The 14,843-nt window shown below is 41.0% G+C and overlaps 1 protein-coding gene across 1 annotated transcript in view; it reads right to left on the bottom strand.

The window, feature by feature from the left end:
* NSF (N-ethylmaleimide sensitive factor, vesicle fusing ATPase) overlaps window positions 1-14,843 on the bottom strand; it is a 303,795-nt gene that overhangs the window by 97,239 nt on the left and 191,713 nt on the right. Inside the window, exons 10-14 of the mRNA XM_053699733.1 lie at window positions 14,128-14,293; window positions 13,966-14,040; window positions 13,555-13,742; window positions 12,672-12,767; window positions 11,182-11,338 (exon numbers count right to left, since the gene is read on the bottom strand). Coding sequence (XP_053555708.1) covers window positions 11,182-11,338; window positions 12,672-12,767; window positions 13,555-13,742; window positions 13,966-14,040; window positions 14,128-14,293 — 682 coding nt within the window. The remainder of the gene's footprint in view (window positions 1-11,181; window positions 11,339-12,671; window positions 12,768-13,554; window positions 13,743-13,965; window positions 14,041-14,127; window positions 14,294-14,843) is intronic.

The following is a 14,843-nucleotide window of genomic DNA, read 5'->3' as shown; positions in this document are numbered from 1 at the left end:
TAGGGTATGGAGGGGGGCAGCTACACTACAGAAAAAGTGAGGGATTTAAAAAACAAAAAGTAACATTTACTGCAAAGTGGGTACTGGCAGACAGCTGTCAGTACCCAAAATGGTGGAGAATAGTTAGTGGGGGGAGGGTTAGAGAGCTCTTGGGGGGGGATCAGGGAGGTTGGGGGCTAAGGGGGGATCCTACACAGCAGCATATGATTTAAAAAAAAAAAATAATAATAAAAAAAAAAAAAAACCTTTTATTTTAGTACTGGCAGACTTTCTGCCAGTACTTACGATGGCGAGGAAATTGTGGGGTGGGGTAGGGATGAGAGCTGTTTGGGAGGGATCAGGTGGCGGGATGTGTCAGGTGGGAGGCTGTTCTCTACACTAAAGCTAAAATTAACCCTTCAAGCTCCCTAATTAACCCTGTCACTGCTGGGCATAATACAAGTGTGGTGCGTAGTGGCATTTAGCGGCCTTCTAATTACCAAAAAGCAATGCCAAAGCCATATATGTCTGCTATTTCAGTGAGAAACCCAAAGTTAGTGAAAAAGTTAACAATTTTTTCTATTTGATCGCATTTGGCAGTGAAATGGTGGCATGAAATATATCAAAATGGGCCTAGATCAATACTTTGGGTTGTCTACTACACTACCCTAAAGCTAAAATTAACCCTACAAGCTACCTAATTAACCCCTTCACTGCTGTGCCTAATACAAATTTGGTGCGCAGCGGCATTTAACGGCCTTCTAATTACCAAAAAGTAATGCCACAGCCATAAATATCTGCTAATTCTGAACAAAGGGGATCCCAGAGAAGCATTTACAACCATTTGTGCCATAATTGCACAAGCTGTTTGTAAATAATTTAAGTGAGAAACCCAACGTTTGTGAAAAAGTGAACAATTTTTTTATTTGATCACATTTGGCGGTGAAATGGTGGCATGAAATATACCAAAATGAGCCTAGATCAATACTTTGGGTTGTCTACTAAAAACAAATATATACATGTCAAGGGATATTCAGGGATTCCTGACAGATATCAGTGTTCTAATTTAATTATAGCTAATCTTGAAAAAAAAAATGGTTTGGAAATAGCAAAGCGCTACTTGTATTTATTGCCTTATAACTTGCAAAAAAAGCAAAGAACATGTAAACATTGGGTATTTCTAAACTCAGGACAACATTTAGAAACTATTTAGCATGGGTGTTTTTTGGTGGTTGGAGATGTGCAACACATTTTGGGGGTCAAAGTTAGAAAAAGTGTTTCTTTTTTTTCATTTCATCATCATATTTTATAACTTTTTATGATACATTATAAGATATGATGAAAATAATGGTATCTTTAGAAAGTCCATTTAATGGTGAGAAAATCAGTATATAATATGTGTGGGTACAGTAAATGAGTAAGAGGAAAATTACAGCTAAACACAAACACCGCAGAAATGTAAAAATATCCCTGGTCCTTAAAGGGACATTAAACCCAAAAAAAATCTTTAATGATTCAGATGGAGAATACAATTTTAAACAACTTTCCAATTTACTTCTATTATCTAATTTGCTTCACTATCTTGATATCCTTTGCTGAAAAGCATATCTAGATAGGATCAGTAGCTGCTGATTGGTGGCTGCACATAGATGCCTCGTATGATTGGCTCACCCATGTGCATTGCTATTTCTTCAACAAAGGATATCTAAACAATGAAGCAAATTAGATAATAGAAGTAAATTGGAATGTTTTTTTAAAATTATATTTTCTATCTGCATCTTGAAATAATTTTTTGAAATAATTTTTTGGGGTTTAATGTCCCTTTAAGGTAAATAAATTGAAAAATGGCCTTAACATGTTTTCCAACTTTTTATCCATGGGCTCTTTAAAAGATGAACTATCCTCGAGGGGAATAGTTGTCCGCTTTGCACGCGTGGAGATAGCACCATCCACCTGCGGGGCAGTACCCCACAGCTCAAGCTGAGAGTCCGGAACGGTTTCTTAAAGGAAGAACGGGAAAAGGAAAAACCTAATTGCTCCCATTCATTCTTAATAATATTAGCCATCTTAACAGGAACCGGGAAGGCCTGAGGCACCACCCTGTCCTCATATACCTTATCAAGCTTAGGAATCACAGGTTCCTCCGGAAGCTTTGGTTCGGGAACCTCCAGAGTAGCAAGCAATTGCTTCAGCAAAAAGCGCAAATTCTCTATCCTAAACCTAAAGTCAGGCTCCTCCGCAGCCGGAGGTTTAGATGACACGGATTCCGACCCAGAAGGGGCCTCCTCTGAAGAGTCGGAGTGGGCCTCGTCATCGTATAATGCCTCAGAAATTTCTATAGGCGTAGACAACCCCTGGGCCGAGCCACCATGATACGCCCTATGCTTGCGCTTAGCAGAACGTGGTAAGGCATGGATCACTTTCGATACCGCCATTTGCAGTTGATCCGCAAAATCTGACGGCCAACAAATCTCTCCCGCAGGAGTAATGGTTGGACCCTGGGGCGCTGCATGTGCAATTGGAGATGAATGCAGGGAACGCACCTAATGGGTTGGGGAATCTTTAGAAGTGGACGGCTCAGTAGTACTAGACATCCATTTACTTTTAGATGTCATAGCTGTATTAAGGCATGTGGAACATAGTTGAGCATGCTGTTCTACCAGAACCTCCTCACAAACAAAGGAATGAGACCTTGTTAAAGAGGGAGAACCATCTAACGTGTCAGAGACCTCCACAGCTTGCGCTGTTATTACGGACTAGATTAACTTAATAATAGGCACCTTTATAACCTCCAATGGCTGGGGAACTCATCATCTCCTATGACCCGGACTACAGAAACTGTTTCATCTCCTGAGCCGCTGATCAACAGAGGAAGAGAGATAGCCACACCGGTCACATGGAATGCCTGGCAGGACCGCCCCTGCCTAAGGAGAAAACGCGCCAAAAACGTGTCGCACAATACTCCCGTAAGTCACCTGAAAGTTCCACACATTGCCAGAGCCTCATCTCGCACATAACGCAGCAATGACACAATAAACAATATCATGTATAAATGACCCCTGTTCAATAATCCCCTTTCCAGGAATATTAACCCTTGATTCTTTAAAGATAAAAGGCGTCACACTGTGACCCTGTCTTCCGTGTTATCATTATGTAATTAAAAATGAAACGATCTTACCAGAATCTACGCCGTGGAACAGGAACATGGCCCTTCAAGTGTAACAGATTAGTAGCCTTGCTCCTGACATGGACTTGAGTGTAAAAAGCAGGCAGCGAAACTCATCAACGCTGATTGCTTGTGGGGCTGTTAATATGAGTTAGGATGGTTTCGCAGAAAGACTCTCCCTGCATCTCCGGACTTTCGCCGAGGCTCTCACTGAGAGGCTGACAGGACTACTTAAAATTCCAGTCCCAATGCGAAGAGTACTACCCTCCATAAGAGACTACTCCGATCTTCGGCACTTCTCTGCCGTCCTCCTGTGATGAAAGGCAAAGAATGACTGGGGGATGAGGGAAGTGGGGGAGGTATTTAAGCCTTTGGCTGGAGTGTCTGACACCTCCTGGTGGCCAGGTTCTTAATTCTCAACAGTAATGAATGAAGCCGTGGACTCTCCTCCCCTTTAGATGAAAATAAAAATTTTATAACTACTCACATTTAATAAGTCTATTTCTGCAATTTTTTTAGTCTTATGTTTTTCTCCACTGGACATAATGTGACTGAGGAGCTCTCCTGTTATTCAAACTAGCCTTTCTGCTTCTTAAGACTATGCCTGTCTTGTTCTGTCTCCTCAGATGAATTATGTGACTGCAACCAAAATGGTCAAATTTTGATAGGTAAACAGGATCTTTTTCCAATTTCCCACTGTGAAATCTCTGTATTTGGCCCTCACTATATTTGTTTTTTCAATTAAAGAGTGCTTTAGAGGCTGCTACTCTCCAATGAAGACCACACTATGGCACTTTTTGACTGTGTGTTTGTTTACTGGAGTACAATGTTCCTAGTTTAGCTGGGCTTACTGGTCTTCTGATGGTGTAGGTCTCTACTTGATCTTAATTTGGATGAAAAAAGATTTTTTTTCAGAAACTCTGTGTGTTGCACTGCCTGCTTAGAAATGGTCACCTTAGCTGCCATTTAATGTTTTTCAGCCCTACAAAGCTCCTCTGACATGATTACAAAAGGTATTTTCAGACAATACAAAGTGATTTGGAGTGCATGTGCAGTATTGTACATTTGCAAACACTGGCATATTTTTTTTCCTGGCTGGCACATGTGAGGCAAAAACCACAATACTGTTGACATGCACAGTAAGTTTTGATTTAAAGGTGGAATGGTTTGAAATTGTTTACAAAATGCAAATGTTATTTAAAGTTCTAAAAATCTTGTTTTTCATCATGCATATTCAGTTGTTTGTATTCTCATATTACACAACGTTAGTTACATAAAAAAAATAATAATAATTGAAATAAAGCTCCCCTACTGCCCTGAATATGTCCCCACAGTAAAGCAACAACATATAAATGGATTTTCATTATTAAACAGATTCCAAACAACCCCATGACTGGAAAAAACATAATTTATGCTTACCTGATAAATTCCTTTCTTCTGTAGTGTGATCAGTCCACGGGTCATCATTACTTCTGGGATATAACTCCTCCCCAACAGGAAATGCAAGAGGATTCACCCAGCAGAGCTGCATATAGCTCCTCCCCTCTACGTCAGTCCCAGTCATTCGACCAAGAATCAACGAGAAAGGAGTAACCAAGGGTGAAGTGGTGACTGGAGTATAATTTAAAAGATATTTACCTGCCTTAAAACAGGGCGGGCCGTGGACTGATCACACAACAGAAGAAAGGAATTTATCAGGTAAGCATAAATTATGTTTTCTTCTGTTATGTGTGATCAGTCCACGGGTCATCATTACTTCTGGGATACCAATACCAAAGCAAAAGTACACGGATGACGGGAGGGATAGGCAGGCTCATTATACAGAAGGAACCACTGCCTGAAGAACCTTTCTCCCAAAAATAGCCTCCGAAGAAGCAAAAGTGTCAAATTTGTAAAATTTGGAAAAAGTATGAAGCGAAGACCAAGTTGCAGCCTTGCAAATCTGTTCAACCGAGGCCTCATTCTTAAAGGCCCAAGTGGAAGCCACAGCTCTAGTGGAGTGAGCTGTAATTCTTTCAGGAGGCTGCTGCCCAGCAGTCTCATAGGCTAAACGTATTATGCTACGAAGCCAAAAAGAGAGAGAGGTAGCAGAAGCTTTTTGACCTCTCCTCTGTCCAGAATAAACGACAAACAGGGAAGAAGTTTGGCGAAATTCTTTAGTTGCCTGCAAGTAGAACTTGAGGGCACGAACTACATCCAAATTGTGTAGAAGACGTTCCTTCTTTGAAGAAGGATTTGGACACAAGGATGGAACAACAATCTCTTGATTGATATTCCTGTTAGTGACTACCTTAGGTAAGAACCCAGGTTTAGTACGCAGAACTACCTTGTCTGAGTGAAAAATCAGATAAGGAGAATCACAATGTAAGGCTGATAACTCAGAGACTCTTCGAGCCGAGGAAATAGCCATTAAAAACAGAACTTTCCAAGATAACAACCTTATATCAATGGAATGAAGGGGTTCAAACGGAACACCCTGTAAAACGTTAAGAACTAAGTTTAAACTCCATGGCGGAGCAACAGCTTTAAACACAGGCTTGATCCTAGCTAAAGCCTGACAAAAGGTCTGGACGTCTGGATTTTCTGACAGACGCCTGTGTAACAAGATGGACAGAGCTGAAATCTGTCCCTTTAATGAACTAGCTGATAAACCCTTTTCTAAACCTTCTTGTAGAAAGGACAATATCCTAGCGATCCTAACCTTACTCCAGGAGTAACCTTTGGATTCGCACCAGTATAGGTATTTACGCCATATTTTATGGTAAATCCTTCTGGTAACAGGCTTCCTAGCCTGTATCAGGGTATCAATAACCGACTCAGAAAAACCACGTTTTGATAAAATCAAGCGTTCAATTTCCAAGCAGTCAGCTTCAGAGAAGTTAGATTTTGATGTTTGAATGGACCCTGTATCAGAAGGTCCTGTCTTAGAGGTAGAGACCAAGGCGGACAGGATGACATGTCCACTAGATCTGCAAACCAAGTCCTGCGTGGCCATGCAGGCGCTATTAGAATCACTGATGCTCTCTCCTGTTTGATTTTGGCAATCAATCGAGGAAGCAGCGGGAAGGGTGGAAACACATAAGCCATCCCGAAGTTCCAAGGTGCTGTCAAAGCATCTATCAGAACCGCTCCCGGATCCCTGGATCTGGACCCGTAGTGAGGAAGTTTGGCGTTCTGGCGAGACGCCATGAGATCTATCTCTGGTTTGCCCCAACGTCGAAGTATTTGGGCAAAGACCTCCGGATGAAGTTCCCACTCCCCCGGATGAAAAGTCTGGCGACTCAAGAAATCCGCCTCCCAGTTCTCCACTCCCGGGATGTGGATTGCTGACAGGTGGCAAGAGTGAGACTCTGCCCAGCGAATTATCTTTGATACTTCCATCATTGCTAGGGAGCTTCTTGTCCCTCCCTGATGGTTGATGTAAGCTACAGTCGTGATGTTGTCCGACTGAAACCTGATGAACCCCCGAGTTGTTAATTGGGGCCAAGCCAGAAGGGCATTGAGAACTGCTCTCAATTCCAGAATGTTTATTGGAAGGAGACTCTCCTCCTGATTCCATAGTCCCTGAGCCTTCAGAGAATTCCAGACAGCGCCCCAACCTAGTAGGCTGGCGTCTGTTGTTACAATTGTCCAGTCTGGTCTGCTGAATGGCATCCCCCTGGACAGGTGTGGCCGATAAAGCCACCATAGAAGAGAATTTCTGGTCTCTTGATTCAGATTCAGAGTAGGGGACAAATCTGAGTAATCCCCATTCCACTGACTTAGCATGCACAATTGCAGCGGTCTGAGGTGTAGGCGTGCAAAAGGTACTATGTCCATTGCCGCTACCATTAAGCCGATCACCTCCATGCATTGAGCTACTGACGGGTGTTGAATGGAATGAAGGACACGGCATGCATTTTGAAGCTTTGTTAACCTGTCTTCTGTCAGGTAAATCTTCATTTCTACAGAATCTATAAGAGTCCCCAAGAATGGAACTCTTGTGAGAGGAAAAAGAGAACTCTTCTTTTCGTTCACTTTCCATCCATGCGACCTTAGAAATGCCAGAACTAACTCTGTATGAGACTTGGCAGTTTGAAAGCTTGAAGCTTGTATTAGAATGTCGTCTAGGTACGGAGCTACCGAAATCCCTCGCGGTCTTAGTACCGCCAGAAGGGCACCCAGAACCTTTGTGAAGATTCTTGGAGCCGTAGCCAATCCGAATGGAAGAGCTACAAACTGGTAGTGCCTGTCTAAGAAGGCAAACCTTAGATACCGGTGATGATCTTTGTGAATCGGTATGTGAAGGTAAGCATCTTTTAAATCCACTGTGGTCATGTACTGACCCTTTTGGATCATGGGTAAGATTGTCCGAATAGTTTCCATTTTGAACGATGGAACTCTTAGGAATTTGTTTAGAATCTTTAAATCTAAGATTGGCCTGAAAGTTCCCTCTTTTTTGGGAACCACAAACAGGTTTGAGTAGAACCCTTGTCCTTGTTCCGACCGCGGAACCGGATGGATCACCCCCATTAATAACAGATCTTGTACACAGCGTAGAAACGCTTCTTTCTTTATCTGGTTTGTTGACAACCTTGACAGATGAAATCTCCCTCTTGGGGGAGATAATTTGAAGTCTAGAAGGTATCCCTGAGATATGATCTCTAGCGCCCAGGAATCCTGAACATCTCTTGCCCAGGCCTGGGCGAAGAGAGAAAGTCTGCCCCCCACTAGATCCGATCCCGGATCGGGGGCTCTCGGTTCATGCTGTCTTTGGGGCAGCAGCAGGTTTCCTGGCCTGCTTGCTCTTGTTCCAGGACTGGTTAGGCTTCCAGCCTTGCCTGTAACGAGCCACAGCTCCCTCCTGTTTTGGTGCAGTGGAGGTTGATGCTGCTCCTGTTTTGAAATTCCGAAAGGGACGAAAATTAGACTGTCTAGCCTTAGTTTTGGCTTTGTCTTGAGGTAGGGCGTGGCCCTTACCTCCTGTAATGTCAGCGATAATTTCTTTCAAACCGGGCCCAAATAAAGACTGCCCCTTGAAAGGTATATTAAGTAATTTGGACTTAGAAGTAACATCAGCTGACCAGGATTTTAGCCACAGCGCCCTACGTGCCTGTATGGCGAATCCTGAGTTCTTAGCCGTAAGTTTGGTTAAATGTACTACGGCCTCCGAAATGAATGAATTAGCTAGTTTAAGGACTCTAAGCCTGTCCGTAATGTCGTCTAGCGTAGATGAACTAAGATTCTCTTCCAGAGACTCAATCCAAAATGCTGCCGCAGCCGTAATCGGCGCGATACATGCAAGGGGTTGCAATATAAAACCTTGTTGAACAAACATTTTCTTAAGGTAACCCTCTAATTTTTTATCCATTGGATCTGAAAAGGCACAGCTATCCTCCACCGGGATAGTGGTACGCTTAGCTAAAGTAGAAACTGCTCCCTCCACCTTAGGGACCGTTTGCCATAAGTCCCGAGTGGTGGCGTCTATTGGAAACATCTTTCTAAATATTGGAGGGGGTGAGAACGGCACACCGGGTCTATCCCACTCCTTAGTAACAATTTCAGTTAGTCTCTTAGGTATAGGAAAAACGTCAGTACTCGCCGGTACCGCAAAGTATTTATCCAACCTACACAGTTTCTCTGGTATTGCAACGGTGTTACAATCATTGAGAGCTGCTAAGACCTCCCCTAGTAATACACGGAGGTTCTCCAATTTAAATTTAAAATTTGAAATATCTGAATCCAATCTGTTTGGATCAGAACCGTCACCCACAGAATGAAGCTCTCCGTCCTCATGCTCTGCAAGCTGTGACGCAGTATCAGACATGGCCCTAGTATTGTCAGCGCACTCTGTTCTCACCCCAGAGTGATCACGCTTGCCTCTTAGTTCTGGTAATTTAGACAAAACTTCAGTCATAACAGTAGCCATATCTTGTAATGTTATCTGTAATGGCCGCCCAGATGTACTAGGCGCCATAATATCACGCACCTCCCGGGCGGGAGATGCAGGTACTGCCGCGTGAGGCGAGTTAGTCGGCATAACTCTCCCCTCGCTGTTTGGTGAAATTTGTTCACATTGTACAGATTGACTTTTATTTAAAGTAGCATCAATACAGTTAGTACATAAATTTCTATTGGGCTCCACCTTGGCATTGGAACAAATGACACAGATATCTTCCTCTGAGTCAGACATGTTTAACACACTAGCAATAAACTTGCAACTTGGTTATAATCTTTTTTAGCAAAAACGTACTGTGCCTCAAAGAGGTACTAAACGATTAAATGACAGTTGAAATAATGAACTGAAAAACAGTTATAGCATCAAACTTTAAAACAACACAACTTTTAGCAAAGGTTTGTTCCCATTAGTAAAATAACAATAATTAAATTTGACATAAAAATTACAGAGCAACGTTTTTATTCACAGTCAATATAAAATTCTCACAGCTCTGCTGAGAGAATCTACCTCCCTCCAAAGAAGTTTGAAGACCCCTGAGATCTGTCAGAGATGAACCGGATCATGCAGGAAATATAAGAGTAACTGACTTGAATTTTTTGATGCGTAGCAAAGAGCGCCAAAAACGGCCCTCCCCCTCACACACAGCAGTGAAGAGAAACGAAACTGTCACAATTAAAACCAAACAACTGCCAAGTGGAAAATAATGCCCAAATATTTATTCACTCAGTACCTCAGAAATGTAAACGATTCTACATTCCAGCAAAAACGTTTAACATGATAAATACTTATTAAAAGGATTAGTGACTTTTAACAGAGTAGTTCCGGTGAAATACCATCCCCAGAATACTGAAGTGTATACATACATGTCATTATAACGGTATGGCAGGATTTTCTCATCAATTCCATTCAGAAAATAAAAACTGCAACATACCTCAATGCAGATTCATCTGCCCGCTGTCCCCTGATCTGAAGCTTTTACCTCCCTCAGATGGCCGAGAACAGCAATATGATCTTAACTACTCCGGTTAAAATCATAGTAAAAAACTCTGGTAGATTCTTCCTCAAACTCTGCCAGAGAAGTAATAACACGCTCCGGTGCTATTGTAAAATAACAAACTTTTGATTGAAGTCATAAAAACTAAGTATAATCACCATAGTCCTCTCACACATCCTATCTAGTCGTTGGGTGCAAGAGAATGACTGGGACTGACGTAGAGGGGAGGAGCTATATGCAGCTCTGCTGGGTGAATCCTCTTGCATTTCCTGTTGGGGAGGAGTTATATCCCAGAAGTAATGATGACCCGTGGACTGATCACACATAACAGAAGAAAAACACAATTTTTGTCTGAATTATTTATCTGTGCACATATCTAAATTATTAGTTCCTACTGGTATAGTTAAAGTGCCATAAAACATTTTGCGTTATGTGCATATTATAAAAGGGTTAACTGAGGTAAAACAGTGTGTGGAAAAATATGTAAATAAAAGCTTCTACATATTTAAATAAAATTTCCAAAAATCTGCAAAATTACTTTCACTTTAGTGTTGTTAAGTGTAGCCAGATCCAGTCCCCCCTTATCAGTGTCTTACTCCAAACCCTGAGTTATGAAGTACCAAAGTGTGCACATGAAGATAATTACTTATGCAAGTAAGGGGGGTTGAGGAGGGACATCAGGTACTGCTATTGTTTTCCACCAAGAAGCTTGATTGTTTCCATAGGGATAATGTCACATGATTTGTGAAAGATTCAGTATTATACTGTGTACTGCTTTAGTCAGGTGTCATGTGACTGACCCCTAGCGTGCATGTGCACGAGTGCATTTTGTCATAGCTATTGCCAGGATAGCACCTTCCATATATGGAAATGCCCAGGGGGGAGCTTGCAGCAAACAAAACTATGCATAAATTAAAGGGGTTAATGGGTGTTAAAACAAACGGTTTTGCAGGTAAGCTTTGGCTGCATTATATATTTAGAAACTTATTTTAGTACATACTGTTTTATGTTCCTTTAATTCATTTCAAAATCTGCATTTTTTGGAAAAAGCTTTAGCCGAAGGCTTACAAGGACACAACAGATGCAAATACCTATAGCTCTCACCTTCCAGTAACACGCTGACCAGAGGTGTACGGTCACTGTTCTTAGTCTGCTGCACTAGCAGCTCTCCATCATCCAAAACACGGGTCACAGGGTCACCCCATGTGATGATACCATTCATAATGAACTGGGTGTACTCTTCTTGATTGGTTCCAAATGTCTAAAAAAATAATAATACAAAAAGGTCAGGAAATGATCTTGGTTACAAATGGCATGTGTGTGCTAATGGGTGGGGTATATATGTATGCTCCATGCACAATAAATGCTATCACTAAAACAGTGATAACTTTTACAAGAGGCATTTTGCAAACGCCTATGTAAATAAGAGTTGTATATCCCTTAAGTGGGAGAGAACAGAATCCTACAGAAATGATAAAGCATTTACAAATGCAAATAAGTTACATCTGATAATTAAGGTCTGTATTTTGTTTCTTTTAAAAGGCTTGAATTATAAAGAAGAGGACTCGGAATACAGTCTAAATGGTATGGTTTTTACATGACGTAATGTCCTAAACCCTAATGCCCAACTAGGGGAATGACAAAGAAATGCGACATTTCATGTAGGCAAACGTCTGGTATCATAAAAGAACCAATAACATTACAAAATGTTGCAGTAAGGCAGCTAAACCCTCCCTCTAATGTCTAGAACAAGATAGTCAGTGGTGTGATTGCAATGGATGTAAGAATGAGCTGCATCTCTCTGGTGTGAGATGACATAAATGCATCTCAGCTCCGTGTGTGATTATTGAGCTGCTTCACTCTTCCCTACAGCAGAATATTAAGCCATGAAGCTGCATTTTCATTTCTAAGTGTAAATGAAGTGATCTTCTCTTTCTTATGATTATTGATGCCATGCATATGTTGCCTTGAAGTTGTTAAAAGAACCCATCAGAAAATGTATTGCATTTATCAAATGCACAGTGAATGTGTTTAAATCAACAGTAAGTCCGTAGTTTCCTGGGGGGTCAAAATGTGACCTAGTTCCCTTTTTTAAAGGATAGGAAAAAGGCCACATTGGCTGGCGGTTACCCACCAGTTATAGATTGTTGTAATGTCACAGACTTACACCTTGACAACTCAAGAGATGCACGTTTGTCATTCTTGTGCAGTGTTACACTACTAATAAGTGCATCTTACTGAACTAGTCATGTTATTTTAAAAAATGCACATGAGATTATTAAAATGTCTCATCTTTAAATCTACGTGCAAGGTGACCGAGCTGCAAATTTCATTTCTGAACTGGGTATTAGGTGATTAAGTTGCTTATCTAGTCTCTTTAACTGGGTATTAGGACAATTCATCTTTGTTTCACCCCTATAAGCTGAGCATGAAGAGCTACTTTTACACCTCACCCTAGAATTTGTTACAAGGTCTAAGGTCTCTCCTCTGTGTAAACCGATAGTTGCCATTTCAATCTTAAAACTTGGTTGTAAGATTACAGGGCTGCCTAAATCTAGAGTTTGGTGAAATGATTGAACTTTATGGATACTTACTGGCTTGATGTCATTTTCCAGGGATGTAAAAAAGTCATCTCTAGTCACCTTCAGCAACTCCGCCTTCTCCATGTCCACCTCTACTTTAGTGGTGGCCTGAGGAAGGAATAGAACACATTATAAAATCTTTGTATAGGCACAAATGCTACCTGAGACTTTACTCTTTTGTATCCTCTTGATATGCTTATGATAGTATTTATCAAGGTATTACCTTGATGTGCATATAGTAGTATTAATTAGTGACCCCTAATGCCTAATTTTTAAACTCTAGTCTCTCTGATGGCTTAGTTCTACATAACGTATTGACTAAAGCTCATTCACTTCTGCATTCTTTTGTGAACACGTTGCATAGATAATAATTAGAAGTATTGTAGACGGTTTTAGTCTTCGTAAACGTAAATTTGGTGTGCCAGAAGTGGCACAAATATGTCTCTTGTTGATGTACTAGTGAATGCAACGCTGGATCGCTTTTATCCCAATGGTGCTGATGGCTGTGCCATAAAATGTTTGTCTTGGATATATTCAAAGTTGTATATTCATTCCATACCTTTGAGTACATTGTGTAGTATATGATAGCCTTCTGCAATTTCAGCAATTTGTGTGCCTCACCTTACTGTGACAGTGGCTGGATTTGATAATGCTTTAGCTCATCCACTTCACAATTTTTTATGTTTGTTTCAGTAGTTTAATTGTCTTATGCATTGACTGTATGGTTTTATTTGTGCAGTGCATCTTGTTACAATGTTGTGTATACTGCATTGTTTCTTGCCCTGCATTTAAACACAGAGCTGTGTATAACGGTTAGTGTGAACCTCTTGTATTAGTAGTTGCATTTATAGTATTCGCTTTGAGCTGTTGAAGACCATATCTCAATCTTTTTTACCTTGATGTGCCTGTTCATGGCTGTGGACTGCGCAGCCCTTACAAGTCCCTCCAGTTCAGCTCCACTGAAGTTCTTTGTTTCCGTAGCAAGTTCTGGGATGTCCACGTCAGTGGAGAGCAGACTGTGTTCCCTCATTCGTGCAGTGTGGATATTTAGAATCTGGAGTCGCCCCTTCTCATCAGGCAGACCTGGAACAGCCAGGGGTTAGGCAGAGAGGGGACAACAAATGGAAAATTGGAGAGAAGTGGGGAAAATATTATTTGAGAAAATAAGCAATAAAAAAACATTAAGACAAACAAAAAGGGAAAAACAAACTGGAAGCCAGAAATACAAAAAATAAACAAAAGTCTGGTATGTATAAAACAGTTATGAGATTATAGTTGAAAATATAATGTTTATGCTCCCACTCACCAATTTCCATTTTAACTTCCAGCCTCCCAGGTCTTAGAAGAGCTTCATCTATCAGATCAGGCCTGTTGGTCATTCCTAACAAGACAAACAGTAGTATAAGGCGGCAGTGGTTAAAATACACATGACACTCCCAAAGGCCAGAAGCCTCAGACAGTTAGTTACCTATGACTAGGATGTTATTCAGTTGCTCAACACCATCTATCTTTGACAGCAGCTGATTGACCACAGTGTCATGGACGCCAGTACTTCCTGCCATGCTCCCTCTTTGCTTGCAGATGGCATCTATCTCATCAAAGATGATGATGTGCAGTCCACTGTTGACACCCATCTGAATGAAAGTTCCAAAAAGAAGATATTGGTTCAGCGAATAACCCACACAGACATCTTATAAATATGCATGCATCCCTTTTACTCAGCCAGTAAGAGATCCTTAAAGGGACAGTCAAAGTCAAAATGAAACATTCATGATTCAGAAAGAATATGCCATTTTAAACAACTTTTAAATTAGCATTATCAAATTTTTGTTCCCTTGGTATCCTTTGTAGAAGAGTAAACCTAGGTAGGCTGATAGCAGCTTAGGAGAGTGCCCATGTCTTCAGCACTCAATGGAAGCACTATTTGCAACAATGTATAACATTGCTATAAACAATGTAAACACTGCTGCCAGATGGTTTAATCATGTTCATGTTCCTGAGCTCACCTAGGAGTACTCCTTAAAAAAGGACAATAAAGTCCAAATTAAAATTTCATGATTCAGACAGGGCATGTCCTTTAAAGGGACACTGAACCTAATTTTTTTCTTTCGTGATTCAGAGAGCATGCAATTTTAAGCATCTTTCTAATTTACTCCTATTATCATTTTTTTCTTCGTTAACTTG

The sequence above is a fragment of the Bombina bombina genome, chromosome 1 (genome assembly GCF_027579735.1).
Source record: "Bombina bombina isolate aBomBom1 chromosome 1, aBomBom1.pri, whole genome shotgun sequence".
In the NCBI taxonomy this organism is placed as follows: Eukaryota; Metazoa; Chordata; class Amphibia; order Anura; family Bombinatoridae; genus Bombina; species Bombina bombina.
This window is presented reverse-complemented; position numbering and strand designations above follow the sequence as displayed.